General features: G+C 45.4%; 1 protein-coding gene across 1 annotated transcript in view; it reads right to left on the bottom strand.

The window, feature by feature from the left end:
• TRPC4 (transient receptor potential cation channel subfamily C member 4) overlaps positions 1-20,000 on the bottom strand; it is a 413,435-nt gene that overhangs the window by 26,994 nt on the left and 366,441 nt on the right. Inside the window, exons 5-6 of the mRNA XM_069758936.1 lie at positions 17,478-17,617; positions 11,652-11,974 (exon numbers count right to left, since the gene is read on the bottom strand). Of these exons, the coding sequence (XP_069615037.1) occupies positions 11,652-11,974; positions 17,478-17,617 (463 nt within the window). The remainder of the gene's footprint in view (positions 1-11,651; positions 11,975-17,477; positions 17,618-20,000) is intronic.

Raw genomic sequence — 20,000 nt, 5'->3', positions numbered from 1 at the left:
ACCCCATATGTGGGGGTAAACCACTGTTAGGGCGCACCGCAGAACTTAGAAGTGAAGGAGCGCCGTTTGACTTTTTCAATGCAGAATTGGCTGGAATTGAGATCGGACACCATGTCACATTTAGAGAGCCCCTGATGTACCTAAACAGTGGAAACTCCCCACAAGTGACACCATTTTGGAAACTAGACCCCTTAAGGAACTTATCTAGATGTGTGGTGAGCACTTTGAACCCCCAAGTGCTTCACAGAAGTTTATAACGTAGAGCCGTGAAAATAAAAAATCGCTTTTGTTTACACAAAAATGATCTTTTTGCCCACAAATTCTTATTTTCACAAGGGTAACAGGAGAAATTAGACCACAAAAGTTGTTGTGCAATTTCTCCTGAGTACGCTGATACCCAATATGTGGGGGTAAACAACTGTTGGGGCGCACCGCAGAGCTTGGAAGAGAAGGAGTGCCGTTTTACTTTTTCAATGTAGAATTGGCTGGAATTGAGATCGGACGCCATGTCGCGTTTGGAGAGCCCCTGATGTGCCTAAACAGTAGAAATCCCCCACAAGTGACCCCATTTTGGAAACTAGACCCCCCATGGAACTTATCTAGATGTGTGGTGAGAACCTTGAATGCCCAAGTGCTTCACAGAAGTTTATAATGCAGAGCCGTGAAAATAAAAAATATTTTTTTTTTCCACAAAAAAGATTTTTTAGCCACCAAATTTTTATTTTCACAAGGGTAACAAGAGAAACTGGACCCCAAAAGTTGTTGTCCAATTTGTCCTGAGTATGCTGGTACCCCATATGTGGGGGTAAATCACTGTTTGGGCGCACGGCAGAGCTCGGAAGGAAGGAGCGCCGTTTTGGAATGCAGACTTTGATAGAATGGTCTGCGGGTATTATGTTGCGTTTGCAGAGCCCCTGATGTACCTAACCAGTAGAAACCCTCCACAAGTGACCCCATTTTGGAAACTAGACCCCCCAAGGAACTTATCTAGATGTGTGGTGAGAACTTTGAATGCCCAAGTGCTTCACAGAAGTTTAGAATGCAGAGTCGTGAAAATAAAAAATATTTTTTTTTCCACAAAAAAGATATTGTAGCCCCCAAGTTTTTATTTTCACAAGGGTAACAGGAGAAATTGGACTGCAATAGTTGTTGTCCAATTTATCCCGAGTACGCTGATGCGCCATATGTGGCGGTAAACCACTGTTTGGGCGCACGGCAGAGCTCGGAAGGGAAGGAGCGCCTTTTTGGAATGCAGACTTTGATAGAATGGTCTGTGGGCATTATGTTGCGATTGCAGAGCCCCTGATGTACCTAAACTGTAGTAACCCCCCACAAGTGACCCCATTTTGGAAACTAGACCCCCCAGGGAACTTATCTAGATGTGTGGTGAGAACTTTGAATGCCCAAGTGCTTCACAGAAATTTAGAATGCAGAGTCGTGAAAATAAAAAATATTTTTTTTTTCACAAAAAAGATATTGTAGCCCCCAAGTTTTTATTTTCACAAGGGTAACAAGAGAAATTGGACCCCAGAAGTTGTTGTCCAATTTATCCCGAGTACGCTGATGCCCCATATGTGGGGGTAACCCACTGTTTGGGCGCACGGCAGAGCTCAGAAGGGAGGGAGCACCATTTGACTTTTTGAGCGCAAAATTGACTGTCGTGTTTGGAGACCCCCTGATGTACCTAAATAGTGGAAACCCCCCAATTCTAGCTCCAACCCTAACCCCAACACACCCCTAACCCTAATCCCAACCTGATCCATAATCCTAATCACTAACCCTAACCATAATCACAACCCTTACCCCAAAACAACCCTAATGTCAACCCTAACCATAACCCTAATCAATACCCTAAATCCAACACACCCCTAATCCTAATCTCAACCCTAACCTCAAACCTAACCCTAATCCCAATACACCCCTAATCACAACCCTAACCTTAACCCTAATCCCAAACCTAACCCTAATCCCAAGCGTAACCCTAATGCCAACCCTAACCCTAATACGAACCCTAATCCAAACCCTAACCCTAATCCCAGCTCTAACCCTAACTTTAGCCCCAACCCTAGCCCTAACTTTAGCCCCAACCCTAACCCTAGCCCTAGGGCTACTTTCACACTTGCGTCGTTTGGCATTCCGTCGCAATCCGTCGTTTTGGACAAGAAACGGATCCTGCAAATGTGCCCGCAGGATGTGTTTTTGCCCATAGACTTGTATTGCCGACGGATCGTGACGGATGGCCACACGTCGCGTCCGTCGTGCACTGGATCAGTTGTGTTTTGGCGGAGCGTCGGCACAAAAAAACGTTCAATGAAACGTTTTTTTGTACGTCGCATCCGCCATTTCTGACCGCGCATGCGTGGCCGTAACTCCGCCCCCTCCTCCCCAGGACATAGATTGGGCAGCGGATGTGTTGAAAAACTACAGCTGCTGCCCACGTTGTGCACAATTTTCACAACGTGCGTCGGTATGTCGGGCCGACGCATTGCGACGGCCCCGTACCGACGTAAGTGTGAAAGAAGCCTAACCCTAAGTTTAGCCCCAACCCTAACCCTAAATTTAGCCCCAACCCTAACCCTAAATTTAGCCCCAACCCTAGCCCTACCCCTAACCTAACCCTACCCCTAACCTAACCCTACCCCTAACCCTACCCCTAACCCTACCCCTAACCTAACCCTAACCTAACACTAACCCTACCCCTAACCCTACCCCTAACCCTAACCTAACCCTACCCCTACCCCTAACCCTACCCCTAACCTAACCCTAACCCTACCCCTAACCCTACCCCTAACCTAACCCTAACCTAACCCTAACCCTACCCCTAACCCTACCCCTAACCCTACCCCTAACCCTAACCTAACCCTACCCCTAACCCTACCCCTAACCTAACCCTACCCCTAACCCTACCCCTAACCTAACCCTAACCCTACCCCTAACCCTAACCCTACCCCTAACCCTAACCTAACCCTACCCCTAACCCTAACCTAACCCTACCCCTATCCCTACCCCTAACCCTACCCCTAACCTAACCCTAACCTAACCCTACCCCTAACCCTAACCCTACCCCTAACCCTACCCCTAACCCTACCCCTAATTTTAGCCCCAACTGCTGTTCTCCTGCCGGCCGGCAGATGGAGACAGATGGCGGGCGCACTGGGCATGCGTCCGCCATGTTCTGCTGCCGGCGGCCAGGAGGAGCAGCAAGAGGATCCAGGGACCTAGGTGAGTATGCTAGGGTCCCCGAATCCCCCTATTTCTCTGTCCTCTGATGTGCGATCACATCAGAGGACAGAGAATTACACTTTACTTTTTTTTTTTTTTGCGGTCGCCGGTAAACAGTTAATTACCGGCGATCGCAAAACAGGGGTCGGTAATACCAACCCCGATCGTGCTCTTTGGGGTCTCGGCTACCCCCGGCAGCCGAGACCCCAAAGATTCTCCCGGTGCCGGCCGGCGGGCGCACTGCGCATGCGCCCGCCATTTTGAAGATGGCGGCGCCCACCGGGAGACACGAGGAGCATCGGGGGAGCTAGGTGAGTATTGGGGGGCCTCCTGGGACCCCTTTTCTCTGTCCTCCGATGTGCGATCACATCGGAGGACAGAGAAATTAAAAAGAGATCGCTTTTTTTTTTTTTTTTGCGATCGCCGGTAAACGGTTAATTACCGGCGATCGCAAATGCGGGGTGGGTTAAAAAACCCCCGAATCATGTTCTCTGGGGTCTCGGCTACCCTCGGCAGCCGAGACCCCGGAGAAAATCGGCCTCTGGGGGGCGCTATGGACTTTTTCCACAGCGCCGTTAATTAACGGCGCTGTGGTTTAAGTACCCTTAGCGGCCGCCGTTAAAAGGCGTATCGGCGGTCGCTAAGGGGTTAAAACATGAGGGGCTTGAGACACACTGCAAGGTTGAGACACATCGGTAGGTGATGGGGGAGGAATAATCAAAGTTTTTTGTTTTTTATGAGTTTTGCCAGTTTTACGTTGGGTTTTCCGGGTTGGGGGAAGTCTTCTGGGGCTAGGTTGTAAAGTGTAGGCGGGAGACACGTCAGGACCCGGCTCCACAATTAAACAGTCAGTCTCCATTGTGGAGCGCTCGGCAATGTCTGAGTCCAATGGGGGAAAAGATAAAGTCCCGCCTGGGTCCTGGTGCCTTGTTGGGGGGGGGAAACAAAAACCCTCCCAGGATCCTGGTGCCTCGTTGGGGGGGGGGAACATAACACCCTCCCAGGTTCCTGGTGCATCGTTGGGGGGGGAACGTAAAGCCATGGATGGGTCCTGCTGCATCGGGGTGGGCTGCATCGGGGTGGGTCCTGTCCGGAAAGGTATGGCTTGGTCGTGCTGCATCATGGGGGGCCCGGTGCGATACGCCATGGATGGGTCCTGCTGCATCGGGGGGTGTCCTGCCCGGAAAGCAACGCCTCGGTCCTGCTGCATCGGGGTGGGTCCGGTCCGATATGCCAGGCCTCGGTCCTGCTGCATCGGGGGTGGGCCGGTCCGATATTGCATGGATGGGTCCTGCTGCATCGGGAGGGGGCCGGGCCGATAAGCCACGCCAGGGTCCTGCGTCATCGTGGTGTGAGTGGAGGAGGTCCAAGCCGGAGCAGCGGTCGTCACGGTGGTGGCGGTGGGATGTCCAACAGCACTCGTCATCGTGTTGGCGCTGTAGTGGAGTACACCTGTAGAGGGAATAGAGGTGGCCGTGCAGTGGTATGCAGCAGAGGTAGGAATAGTGTTTACTTGTGACAGTGACGGCACAGTTGGATATGCCGCCACATTACGACTCTGACTCTGCTGCATAGCCTGCACAAAAGCAACATTGCAGGCCTGCATCACACTCAGCTGGAGATCAGGGCTAAGGTGTTCCGACATGCCCTGTTCGATTTGATTAAAAAAATGATGAGCTGGCTTCTGGAGGTCGGCTTTCACTTGATCAACGCTTTTGGCGACATCCTGGATGCGGCACTCTAACAGGTTATGGGACACATCCATTCTGTCACCTAAAGCCTTGATAGCTTCATGTAAAACCGAGCTCAAGTGCAAAAACTCGGGCATGAGGGACCTATCCGGAGCCCTCTGTCGCTGCCGGGATGAGCCCGCAAAAATGGGTGCAGCGAAAGAGGACTGCGAAAGGGGAAGACCTGATGGGCCAGCCCCCTGGTCTCCAGTGAGTGTGGAAGACCCACCTGGTGCTGCGCTGCTGGATGGCTGGGACGGGTCCGTGGCTGCCGGCTGAAGGACCGCTCCAGAACCTGTGGCGACAGTCGTGCAGTGTGTGCTGTGAAAAAAGAAAACAGAAAATTAATACCAAACTATAACAAGACGGTACATCCTGTGGAATTAAAAATGACAGATTATGTCTATGCAATACAACCGGAGGCATGTGAGAAATACTTACATTCTCATGAGAAGGACCGGTCTCAGGAAGGCCAACACACGGTGGTATTTGTAGAGCCGGTGCCTTGCTCCGGAACCACTAGCTGCACTCTTCTCTGCACGCAGGTCCTTGTTGAAGCGGTCCTTCATGGAACGCCAACGTGTCCTTACTTTGTCCACTGTGAAATAACAATAAAATATAATGGTCAGAATAAGGACTTTTGGCCGTGCTCTCGTGACTGTGTGTGATGACAGAAACTACGAAAAGTTTCTTTCATCACACACAGTCAAGAGAGCATGGCCAAGGTCTGTTGCTTCACACTACCGTGCAATACTTACCAAATGCATTACGGACCCGTGGCGGGGAATTCTCCCAGCCATCCCACAACGCTTGGGCCACCTCACTCCACAAACGACGGAGAACACTATTGACGGAGTGCTGTTGATCCCGGCTGTCCCACAACGGGACTCGCTCCTGGACCAGACTGATCAGCAGGTCATTATTAATCCGGTCGTCGTCCTGTTGTGAAACCTAAAATTAAAAGAAAATCATTTAAGTTTGCTCAACCACATTTGGAAAAAATAAGACACGAAGATGAGAAAGGGCAGGAATATGAAAGACAACTTTCAGAAAAGGATGATACAAGAAAAATGTAAAGAAAAACAAGGGTACAGAAAAGGAAAGAATATTACAATAAGGACAGTCTGCCTGGTATACATACCCGCTGCCGTCTTCCACCTGGACCTTGACTCCGCTGCTCAGTACCTCTCTGTCCCTCAGTTGAAGTGCTCTATAAAATTAAAAAAAAAAAATTGCCTCATGTGTCGATGTGACAGTCAATACTTACCAAGCTGACGGACAAAAAAATTACCTCGCTCACGTGATCCACTTCTGATTGCCGTGGCTGGAACTCCTCATCAGACGAAGAAACCAGAGAAGACATTCTGATGCGTGTTGAAAGAAAAAAATTGAAGAAATTAGGACATGTAGATCCAAAAAATTGAAAATGAATGCATTGGCTAGGATATACTCACATTGCTCTGTGTCTTGTCCAACAATGCGTCCGGGCAGGGTGCTGTCTTCTTTGGAGTCTGATGAGAAGTGACCAGAAACTTCCCCCAACCTTCCTTTTATAACCCTGCTGCTATGGGGGAGGCTTATCAGTGTCTAGACATCCTTATCTACAGTTAATTCAATGGTGCCAAAAAAAACGCATGCAAACGCATGTCCAAAAAAACACATGCATCCCCATTGACTCCAATGCATTTTTTGTCAAAAAAAAATGCATGTAAACGCATGCGTTTTTTTGGGGAAAAAAAAACGCCCCTCAAAATACTACAAGTTGCATTTTAGAAAATGAACGCATGCAGTAAAAAAACGCACGCGTTCACAAACGCGTGCAAACGCGTACACCAAAAAACGCATGCGTTTTCAATGTTAAATATAGGGGAAAAAAAGAATGCTTTTTTTGGTAAAAAACGCTGCAGACAAAAACGCAAGTGTGAAACCACCCTTAGTCTTTGTTTTTCCAAACTAAATAGCCCCAAGTGTAATAACCTATCTTGGTATTGCAGACCCCCCAGTCCTCTAGTAACCTTGGTCGCTCTTCTCTGCACCCGCTCTAGTTCAGCTATGTCTTTCTTATACACCGGAGACCAGAACTGTGCACAGTATTCTAAGTGTGGTCGAACTAGTGACTTGTATAGAGGTAAAATTATGTTCTCCTCATGAGCATCTATGCCTCTTTTAATGCATCCCATTATTTTATTTGCCTTTGTAGCAGCTGCCTGACACTGGCCACTGAATAGGAGTTTGTCATCCACCCATACACCCAGGTGTTTTTCACTGACGGTCATCATTTTGAGCTGAATTCTCTCAGTAATGTGGCGGAATTGTAAGAGGGAATAATAGCACGGTGAATGGTGGACCGAGTTAACCTTAGAGTCGAGGCTGAACTGGATGGGCATGAGAGCGCTACAAGCCAGAGGAATTTAGACTATATCTACAAGTATGTGTACAAATATATTCCAATATTGGCTCATATCAGCAAAGTCTAATGATACCATCCACTTGCCAATTCTTGAACCCTACTATTTTGGAAAAATTATAGAGTTTATGGTTTTATTAGATAGGAATGTAAAATAAAAACCTTAATATCACTAACCATACTTCATGTAATAGTTTAAAAGTAGAAAAATACTGGAGCAATGTGAGGAGATTGGGATTTTAGCATATGTTTGGCTGGTTTCACACTTGCGTTGGGCAGAGCTGCGGAGGGCTGCGTAGTTCCTCTGTTAAGCCCTGCCCAATGCCGCCCCTCTTCCATTCAGCTCCGCCTGCGTTGGCATGCATCCTACATACATATCTTTAACATTGGGTATGCAGGCCATGTGAATGTTTGCGGATGCTTCTACATGTGTCGTTTTGATGCTGCGCCGAAGGAAACATGTTGCATTTTGTTGCGGTCGGTGCAGCGTCAAAAAGACGCATGCGGAGGCATCCGCATACATTCGCATGGCCTGCGTACCTAATGTTAAAGATAGGTACACAGGAAGTATGTCGACGTAGGCGGAGCTGAATGGAAGAGGTGTGGCAGTGGGCGGGGCTTAATGAAGGAACGACGCAGCTCTGCTCAACACAAGTGTGAAACCAGCCTAAGAGTGGGCCATCCTCCAGCTACTGATGTTGGAGCATAGCCCTTTCACAGGTTTATATTAAAACTATCTCCTTTTTTCAATTGCAGAATGATAAGGAGGAATCCTCTTATTTCAGATCCTGACTATTTATTTTCACTAGAGTTAAGAAGAACCGCCTGGGGCTGGACAGAGATATGTTAATCATCGTCCAGCTTGTAATTGTAGCTGTGGGGGTCCTTCATCTTCTGCTACATTCAGGCTGCGTGTCCACGTTCAGGATGGCCGGCGGTATCGTCGGAGCGGCTTAGCCGCTCTGCGGTAAGCCCCGCCCCCTTTCTGGGACGCGATGATGCCGGATGTGTTCACAGCACACATCCGGGATCATCGCTCCCCACCATAGGGCCCTGTGCTATATCTTGCGGCGACGGAGCGTCGCCGCAAGATATACGGACCTGCTGCGATCTGAAAAGACGCGCAGCATGTCCGGAGTCGCAGGGCCGCCGCGTGCGTGTTACCACGCATAGTGGAGACGGGATTTCATTAAATCCCCTCCACTATGCTGTAACATCTGGACGCTGCCTGTCTGACGCTGCGGCTCTATGCAGCGTCAAACACGCAGCGTTTACTGCACGTGGACACATACCCTAATAGTATGCTATTATATAACTATATCATTTATTGTTCATTATATGAGGGTTTCTGACTCAGTTTTCCTTTTTAAATGCTGGTTGTCGGCTGACATCTGTCCATTGTGTGCCGTTGTTGAAATATTCTATACTCAGCCTAACTTTGAAAAGCAGATTTTCAGGATAGTTAATGGATGAATAGATAGGATAGATATGATAGCTAGATAGGATAGATAGATAGAATAGATAGATAGATAGATAGATAGATAGATAGATAGATAGATAGATAGATAGATAGATAGATAGATAGATAGATAGATAAATTTTCCTGAAATACACATTGATAACATACTGAGCAGTATGGTGGTTCAGTGGTTAGCACTATACTTTTGTAGTATTAAGGTCCTGGATCAATCCCAGCAAGGGCATGTTCAAAGAGTTTGTATGTTCTCCCTGTATTTCCATAAGTTTCCTCCAGGTACTCAGATTTACACTCACTCTATAAAAACATAGAGCCCAATTCATCAAAGTTTTTCCCCAGAATACTGGAGTAAAAAGCTTTGAAAAGTATCTAATTGTTGTTGCAACTTGAGACTGTGCTAACATATTGCGACTTTGGAGTTATCATTCCATTTTTACTCATCTCCAACAATGTGGGCAGAGCTGGGGTAGGATGTGGGAGTGTTGACTGCAAAATTTACGACAAGTGGCGGCGTATGCTTCACCACAAATCTTACTCCAGCAGGGACTGGAGTAGGATTTGTGGCGAGGGGCACACAGAGGTGCACGCCATTTGTCCGATGGTCCTGAATCATTAAGAGGCTTGAATCCCTTAATGAATCAGGAACATCTGACTCCAGCATCCTCATCAAGACCGGCGTGAACAATGCCAATCTTGATCATTCAAGGTCATACTGATAGGTATAATGTCAAATGGACACTATTTATTCAACTATACTTTCTATACAGAGTGTCACTGCAGAACGTTTCACACAATGTACATTTTAGATTGGGACCTTAATGTGTGATATATTTCACTTCATATTCCTACAGCAGCATATGCTGGAGCCTTCTGTCATAAATATTCTCTACCGACCACCGATAAAATTCTCATGCTATGGACCCATATCATACTTTTATGTGCATGACTATGTATGAACCCATAAGAGAAAATAATTTTGTCCTGTTCAATCACATTTTGCATTGCAAAGAAATTTTCCCAAAATTACATTATAGTGGCTCATGGGTATGACAAAATGGCAGCGCGCAGAATGCCTATAGGTGTATAATACAGATTCTTTAGCATTATGAAGGATCCATACATGTGGCTTTGCTAAGTGCATGTGTCCTAAGTAAGTACAATGTACAGTAGTTTGTGAAAGTATTCACCCCTCTTGGCATTTTTCTTGTTTTGTTACCTCATAACCTGGAATTTCGTTTTTTTTAGGATTTGCATCAGTTCATGTAAAGAACATGCCTACAACTGTGAATATTTTTGTTTTCTTTTTATTGTGAAGCAAACAACAAATAGGACAATATAACTGAAAACTTCAGCATTCATAACTATTCACCCCCTAAAGTCAGTACTTTGTAGAGCCTCCTTTACCAGATATTACAGCTGTAGGTCGCTCCAGCTCCGTCAAGCTAGATGGTTTCCTCTGATGAACAGCAACCTTCAAGTCTGACCACAGATTCTCAATTGGATTAAGGTCTGGGCTTTGATTAGGCCACTCCAAAACATTTACACATTTTCCCTTAAACAACTCAAGTGCTACTTTAGCAGTATGCTTTGGGTCTGCAATGGACTGGGTGGTGGAACCACTATGCTGTGATCTGAGGAAAGCCTGGAGAGGCGTGACTAGGTTCCTCACCAAGTCCGACCTTGAATGTACGGTGGCCAACTATACCTCAAAAAATGAGGGACCAGTTGCTACACCAGGACTGACCTCTGGTAGATGGTAGCTGACCCTTAAGGGACAGGAGTCAGGAACGGCCATGGATGGTAGACTTGGCAAGCGCTGTTGAACATGGCTGACAAACAGGCAGACTGGCAAAGCTGATAGACAGACACATGGGCACGGTTGATAGACAGACTGTTGGGCATGGCTGATAGACAGGCAGGCACGGCTAATAGACAGGCTGGTGAGCACAGCACATAGACAGGCAGGTGAGCACAGCTTATAGGCAGGCAGGAGGACACTGCTGATAGATAGGCAGGCAGGCATGGCTGATATAGTCAGGCAGGTAAACAGGAATATGAGTACTGGGATCTGAGAACTAACAAGAGTGCTATGAACAAACTTACAACATTGCACAGGCACCTCCCACCTGGTGGAGGTGCCTTAAATAATAAGTATTTTACACTTTAGGATGGTGCGCGTTCCTTTGAAGAAGACAGGACAGCGTGCGTGTATTCTACGCACAGTACTTGGGGATCTGCGAGCCATGTGCAGACACCGGGCAGCGGCAGGAGGATGAGGACGAGGCATGGGACCATGTTGGTGAGTTGCTAACTACCTGCCTGTTCTGCCAGGCGTCGATCTTTGCCCACACAGAAGGGTCACAGAATGCTCCTAGCAAAAACTGATACCTGCGTTTTTTGCTTAGTTTTTGCTGTGTTCTTGCAGTTATACATTGTTTCCTGTTGGTGAAAAACACAGCAAATATGCTGAAAAAACGCTGAGAGAAGTGACATGCTGCAGTTTTAAAAAATGCAGCAGTTTTCCAAATCAGTCAGGAAAATAAAACAATGTGTGTGCATGACATTTCTAAAATCTTATAGACTTTGCTGGTAATGTGAAACACACAAAAAATGCAGCAAAAACGCAATGTGTGAACATAGCCTATAACTGCAGGTTAATAATATTTGGGGACATGACAGGTTCCCTGTACCTTTCTGCATTGTGATATCTTTCTTGTGTGTTTGTGTACGCAAGGTTACATCTTTACATAATAACATTACATGCAAAATCATAATAACATTTAAATAGAAAAATGACATTGGATTTTCAACTTACGTGGAGAAGGCATTGTTTTGCTTTTCACACCGGATGCCAGTACAGTTCGCGGTATTATTCACAGTGGTATCGTAATTGAAGTACAGTTGATTTAATCCATTTGCGAAGGCCAGTAATACGAGACAGTAAATGAAAAGAAACTTTAAAATGTCCAGAAGCATTCTTCCTAAAGAGATCTGCAGAGGACCCAGGTGAGAATTGGCTGTGAACAATGAGATCAGTCTCAACGAGCTAAAGATATTTGCAATGGCAAATAATGCTTCTGCGACTAAAGTTGGATGCCACATGTCCCAGTGGCTACGTTCACAATAATCTTCACTGTACTAAAGCAACAGAAAATAGAAATAATGTTACTTTCAGACCACTCCACTCATTTACATTATATTCATGTATATAAAACCAGTTTTTACCATAACTTCTAGTTAGGACAGATGAAGATGACCATTTTATCTCCATCTGAGAAAATCGGTCCAGTAATGCAAATTACACTCTGATCAAATTTTCCTAGGGGTGGAGAGAAAAACAAAGGTTTCTCCGCCTTCTCCATTATGTCAGTTCATGACAATTGTTTTTTTTCAAGGACCTATAGACATGAATAGGTAAGTGCCATCAGATTCTTGGAGACAATATCACTGCAAATCATGCATTCTTGGAGAATCAGTGATTTTTGGAGTGATATTTTTCCTCTGACCGCTCAGTCCTAGGAAAAAATCAGACATGTACATGGTCCTATGGAATAAAATGGGTATGAGGACTATTGGTCACAACCATGAATAGCATTCATCTGATTAAAACGGTCATGTGCATTAGCCCTGATGCTAATGCTAAAATGCTAAAAAAGATGAAAATATCTATATATATTTCATATAGATATATATATTGCCTAAAATACAAAGCAAACGTGTCAACTTTAATTTTAGTTATTTTAGATATCATTTCACCTTCAACTTGCTTAACTGTTCACAAAAACAGTAATTTTGACCAGGGGTGCTAAAACTTTTACAATCCACTGTACTAGCCTGTGTTTTGCTGTTTCAATGCAATCAGTAAATCAGTGTTTTATCTGCAGAAGATTGTCACTTCTGGACATGCTGCCTTATGTGTCCTGATCCATCCAAGTCCCCACCAATGATTAGCAGATTTCTGTCACTTTACATTGTACACAGAAAGCTGCCAATTATTGGTGTGGATGGAGATATAAACAGCTCAATATCTCAGTGTTGTTAAATCTACAACAGAGAAAACTGTGATTTTATCACAACTGCTGCACCCAGCATGGAATCAGGTTCTTCGTTCCTATCTTATGCTGCTGTGTAAGGGTACCGTCACACAGTGAAATTTTGATCGCTACGACGGCACGATTCGTGACGTTCGAGCGATATATCTGTGACGTTCGAGCGATATCGCAATGTCTGACACGCTCCTGCGATCAGGGACCCCGCTGAGAATCGTACGTCGTAGCAGATCGTTTGAAACTTTCTTTCGTCGTCTAGTGTCCCGCTGTGGCGGCATGATTGCATGGTGTAACATATATCGTATACGATGTGCGCATAGTAACCAACGGCTTCTACATCGCACATACGTCATGAAATTATCGCTCCAGCGTCGTAGATTGCAAAGTGTGACAGCAGTCTACGACGCTGGAGCGATATTGTTACGACGCTGGAGCGTCACGGATCGTACCGTCGTAGCGATGAAAATTGCACTGTGTGATGGTACCCTAACGCACATAGTTGTGAAAGCACTGTGCCATGGTCCAGGGAGAGCCTGGAAGGGCGTAACTAAGTAACTAAGCAACCCCCTGGTTCTTCATTAGAGCCCCTCATGGTGTGAATAGAATGAAACCCAGGTGAATGCCAAATGCTACTCCAGGATGGACTTCAGAGCCGCAGGAGCTGACCCCCACAGGGGCAGTCAAACAGGACTGGCCAGGAACTGGTAACCAGGAGTACATGCGGCCGATTAAACAGAACAGATTCCATATAGGACTACAAGGCTGGTAGACAGAACAGGTTCAGGATCAGGAACTGACAGGAGAGGTTAAGGAGCACATAGCTGACTTGGGTGCAGTATCACAGGTGCAGGTTCAGATTGAGCTTGTGACGGTAGCAGGATAGGTGCGGAGAGATGCAGGATAGGTGTGGAAAGGTACCGATCAGGCTCAAGACCAGATAGAGGCTAGACGGGCACAGGAACAGGTTACAGTGGAACAAGTAGGATCAAGATCAGATAGGACAGACAAGATCAGATTCAGGGAGCATAGGTACAAGATATAAATCTTTATTAATGACAAGAACCCACATATTGGTTCACACCACAAAAAATGACCACAAAATAAAAAAAAACAAAAAAACATACACTGTGCTCACACATAAACACTTAATTAAAAAAGGAGTAACTAGGTGTCCCTAATGTGTGCTATTCTCGCACCTTCCTACCTGTGGGGGTTGGCACCCTATGGGGGAAACAATATGGCGCCCACACTCCACGGTGGCTATCCCTAGGGGCCCTGTAATACCCTATATCCCCTGGGAAAACCCACTACCCACGGACTAAGGAAACCGCTGTAGATAGACAGAGATACTCCTATGCTAAAGGAACCCTAGATCCCCACAAAGATAAAAACAAAATAAGGAACACAGTAGGCAAAGATACTGGCGTATCGGCGATAGAGGGGAGGGATATTTGGCCTAAATACTTATAGGACCATAATATCCGTGATAGGAGAGTCTATTGTAATACCCCAATATATTACCCATGCGCTGTAGCAATAGGGTGTGCGGCAGGCACCCGGAAGTGAGCCGGGCGGTGACGTCACACGCCCCCAAGCGCACACATGGCGGTAGGCTTTAAAGAGAGGTAGGTATCAGAGTTATTCATTACTACCACACCGCATTAGGACACTACTTATCTTATTATCGAGCCTCCTGAGGAGCCCAATGGGGTGAAACGCGTAGAGGCGCTGCTCATCTGTATGGCAATTGGCAGGCGAAGGGAGATAAGTGCTTTCTAGTTCTTTTCTACAGTGGATATGCTTAACCCCTTCATGACCAGGGGATTTTTCGTTTTTCCGTGTTCGTTTTTCGCTCCCCTCCTTCCCAGAGCCATAACTTTTTTATTTTTCCGTCAATTTGGCCATGTGAGGGCTTATTTTTTGCGGGACGAGTTGTACTTTTGAACGACATCATTGGTTTTAACATGTCGTGTACTAGAAAACGGGAAAAAAATTCCAAGTGCGGTGAAATTGCAAAAAAAGTGCAATCCCACACTGGTTTTTTGTTTGGCTTTTTTGCTAGGTTCACTAAATGCTAAAACTGACCTGACATTATAATTCTCCAGATCAGCACGAGTTCATAGACACCTAACATGACTAGGTTATTTTTTATCTAAGTGGTGAAAAAAAATTCCAAACTTTGCTAAAAAAAAAAAAAAAAAGTGCGCCATTTTCCGATACTCGTAGCGTCTCCATTTTTCGTGATCTGGGGTCGGTTGAGGGCTTATTTTTTGCGTGCCGAGATGATGTTTTTAATGATAGCATTTCGGTGCAGATACGTTCTTTTGATCGCCCGTTATTGCATTTTAATGCAATGTCGCGGCGACAAAAAGAGCGTTTCGAATTTTTTTCCCGCTACGCTGTTTAGCGATCAGGTTAATACTTTTTTTTAATTGATAGATCGGGCGATTCGGAGCGCGGCGATACCAAATATGCGTAGATTTGATATTTTTTTATTGATTTATTTTGATTGGGGCGAAAGGGGGGTGATTTAAACTTTTATGTTTTTTTATTTTTTTCACATTTTTTTAAACTTTTTTTTTAAACTTTTGCCATGATTCAATATCCTACATGGGAGGCTAGAAGCAGGCACAACGCGATCGGCTCTGCTACATAGCAGCGATCTGCTGATCGCTGCTATGTAGCAGAAATGGAGGTGTGCTGTGAGCGCCGACCACAGGGTGGCGCTCACAGCCACCGGTCATCAGTAACCATAGAGGTCTCTAGGACCTCTATGGTTACAATATACAAGCATCGCCGACCCCCGATCATGTGACGGGGGTCGGCGATGACGTCATTTCCGGCCGCCCGGCCGGAAGCGGTAGTTAAATGCCGCTGTCTGCGTTTGACAGCGGCATTTAGCTAGTTAATAGGTGCGGGCAGATCGCGATTCTGCCCGCGCCTATTACGGGCACATGTCAGCTGTTCAAAACAGCTGACATGTCCCGGCTTTGATGCGGGCTCACCGCGGAGCCCTGCATCAAAGCAGGGGAGCCGGCATCGGACGGTATAGTACGTCCGATGCCGGTAAGGGGTTAATATATGGACATGTCTGTAGCCATATCTGGGTATTACAATAGACTCTCCTATCACGGATATTATGGCCCTATAAGTATTTAGGCCAAATATCCCTCCCTCTATCGCCGATACGCCAGTATCTTTGCCTACTGTGTTTCTTATTTTGTTTTTATCTTTGTGGGGATCTAGGGTTCCTTTAGCATAGGAGTATCTCTGTCTATCTACAGCGGTTTCCTTAGTCCGTGGGTAGTGGGTTTTCCCAGGGGATATAGGGTATTACAGGGCCCCTAGGGATAGCCACCGTGGAGTGGGGGCGCCATATTGTTTCCCCCATAGGGTGCCAACCCCCACAGGTAGGAAGGTGCGAGAATAGCACACATTAGGGACACCTAGTTACTCCATTTTTAATTAAGTGTTTATGTGTGAGCACAGTGTATGTTTTTTTGTTTTTTTGTTTTTTTGATTTTGTGGTCATTTTTTGTGGTGTGAACCAATATGTGGTTCTTGTCATTAATAAAGATTTATAGCTTTTAGGGATTGCATACGATTGTATACTTTTGAGACCCTAGTCATATAATTTCTTTTTCTAAGCATAGGTACAAGAACCTTACAACTAGGTAGCAAGATACACACTGATACTAAGGTTGCTAAGGCACCTCCCAATAGGGGAGGGTGCCTTAAATATCAGGCATCTCCCAGCTATTGGCTGGAAATGTTTTCAGAAGCAAGTGTGCTACCCCTTCAAAAGGTAGGGAGCACGTTCTCGCCTTAATCACACTCCCAGGAGACATGCGTGCCATGCACAGGTCCTTGGAAAAACCAGACACCACGGGAGCTGCAAGGGCTTGTAAGTGAACAAGTTTTAAATGTTATGTTGTAGATATATCTGCTGTAGTGCAGATCATTGTTGTAAAGATGAAACTGGACGCACACAATTTAATAAGGGCTGCAGAGCGGAAAAAAAAGTTTGTTTTTTTATTTTAAGTTTGCCACTCCATTGCGGACATATTATTAGAGTATTGGCACCTAATGAGTTAACTTTTAATACGCCAAGTGGGTGTTATCGGATAGCAACTCATACAGAGGGAAGAAAAACATGCTCCAAATAAAAAGAATCTAAGAACTCCCACTTGGACTTAAAAAATACTTAAAATTATCAGATGCTAAATAATTTGATTGCAAATATTTCTGCAAGGGTGAAGCGACATTACAAAATAAAAAACAAGCAAAAAGAACCCATTATATTTGGCTCCACAGTTGTCAATTTCAACATGACAAAAAATGTAAAACGTACATACCATAATTAATATAGTTGAGCTAAACACCCTCCTTGAGGCAGTGTAGTACAATCCCTTTTAGTGTCACTTGACACTAAATACATGTACTGCAATTTCACAAGGAATGAGTGTGGTGTAAAACAGAAAAAAAATATTAATGATATCTATTATTCTTATAACAGTAAAACATCAATATAAACAAGCTTTTTTAATCCCATATATTGCATAAAATGTGTTCATATTATATCTCCACTGTACCTTAGAATAAGCAACAATTTTTAATGAAATAGTTGCTAAATATAATGAATTCATTACAAAATCCATTAAGTTCCACCAGTCATGGATGTAATCCTGAAGTCCTCCATCCCACATCTGTTTAATTTCAGCCCATATGATACCTATTCATTGTAAAACAAAACACATTACAAACATTTATGTTATCAAATTGTAATGGGGCACAAATGCTGTTTAATCATTCAGAACATTATTCCATAACAATTAACACTTTGCTACATACAATATCAGTTAAAAAGTGCATTATAAACAGAGCTAATAAAGCTCCATAAAAATGTGTATGTAAACATTGCTTGCCCTTAAAGGGGTTCCCCAAAAATAAAAAATAAATAGCTGGAGAGAACATTGTATAGAACCGGGGTGCACAACCTGTGGCCCAGAGGCCAAATGCAGCGTGCAATACTCTCTTGTGAAGCCCTCAACCATCTGTTCACAGATTTGCTTGATAGTGTCTGGTAGGATCCGTACATTCCTCAACCAAGAATCTGCAAAAACCCTAATCCATGCTCTCATCATCTCCCACCTTGACTACTGCAACCTCCTGCTCTGTGGCCTCCCCTCTAACACTCTCGCACCCCTAAAATCTATTCTAAACTCTGCTGCCCGACTAATCCACCTGTCCCCCCGCTATTCCCCGACCTCTCCCCTCTGTCAATCCCTGCACTGGCTCCCCCATTGGCCAGAGACTCCAGTACAAAACCCTAACCATGACATACAAAGCCATCCACAATCTGTCTCCTCCATACATCTGTGAGCTCGTCTTCTGCTACTTACCTGCGCGCAACCTCTGATCCTCACAAGATCTCCTTCTCTACTCCCCTGTTATCTCCTCTTCCCACAATTGCATACAAGTTTTCTCCCGTGCTTCCCCCATAATCTGGAACTCTCTACCCCAACATATCAGACTCTCGCCTACCATGGAAACCTTCGAAAAGAACCTGAAGACCCACCTCTTCCGACAAGCCTACAACCTGCAGTAACCACCAATAGATCAAACTGCTGCACAACCAGCTCTATCCTCACCTACTGTATTCTCACCCATCCCTTGTAGATTGTGAGCCCTCGTGGGCAGGGTCCTCTCTCCTCATGTACCAGTCGTGACTTGTATTGTTTAAGATTATGGTTTTATTATGTATACCCTTCCTTACATGTAAAGCGCCATGGAATAAATGGCGCTATGACAATAAATAATAATAATATCTGCCAAAAGGAATTTTGCAGGTAAAGGAGAATAGTGGTGGGTATCTGTTATGAACTGGTGATTCAGAACCACAATGGACCTGGTGGTTAAGAGCCCACAAAGTGACCTGATAGTTACTAATAACATAGGACGAGCTCTGAGACGTGGGAACTCTGCTGACCGCAATCCCTAATCCTATCACACCACACTAGAGGTAGCCGTGGAGCGCTCCTGACCAGACCTAGGCACCTCGGGCACAGCCTGAGAAACTAGCTAGCCCTGAAGATAGAAAAATAAGCCTACCTTGCCTCAGAGAAATTCCCCAAAGGAAAATGCAGCCCCCCACATATAATGACTGTGAGTAAAGATGAAAATACAAACACAGAGATGAAATAGATTTTAGCAAAGTGAGGCCCGACTTACTGAATAGACCGAGGATAGGAAAGATAGCTTTGCGGTCAACACAAAACCTACAAACAACCACGCAGAGGGCGCAAAAAGACCCTCCGCACCGACTAACGGTACGGAGGTGCTCCCTCTGCATCCCAGAGCTTCCAGCAAGCAAGAAAACCAATATAGCAAGCTGGACAGAAAAAATAGCAAACAAAAGTAACACAAGCAGAACTTAGCTTATGCAGGCCACAAGGACGATCCAGGAGAGAGCAAGACCAATACTGGAACATTGACTGGAGGCAAGGAACAAAGAACTAGGTGGAGTTAAATAGAGCAGCACCTAACGACTTAACCTCGTCACCTGAGGAAGGAAACTCAGAAGCTGCAGCCCCACTCACATCCACCAGAGGAAGCTCATGGACAGAACCAGCCGAAGTACCACTCATGACCACAGGAGGGAGCTTGACCACAGAATTCACAACAGTACCCCCCCTTGAGGAGGGGTCACCGAACCCTCACCAGAGCCCCCAGGCCGACCAGGATGAGCCAAATGAAAGGCACGAACCAGATCGGCAGCATGAACATCAGAGGCAAAGACCCAGGAATTATCTTCCTGACCATAACCCTTCCACTTAACCAGGTACTGGAGTTTCCATCTCGAAATACGAGAATCCAAAATCTTCTCCACTATATACTCCAACTCCCCTTCAACCAAAACCGGGGCAGGAGGATCAACGGATGGAACCACAGGTGCCACGTATCTCCGCAACAATGACCTATGGAATACATTATGGATGGAAAAAGAAGCTGGAAGGGTCAAACGAAAAGACACAGGATTAAGAACCTCAGAAATCCTATACGGACCAATGAAACGAGGCTTAAACTTAGGAGAGGAAACTTTCATAGGAATATAA

This window comes from Ranitomeya imitator, chromosome 3 (assembly GCF_032444005.1).
Source record: "Ranitomeya imitator isolate aRanImi1 chromosome 3, aRanImi1.pri, whole genome shotgun sequence".
NCBI classification, from domain to species: domain Eukaryota; kingdom Metazoa; phylum Chordata; class Amphibia; order Anura; family Dendrobatidae; genus Ranitomeya; species Ranitomeya imitator.
This window is presented reverse-complemented; position numbering and strand designations above follow the sequence as displayed.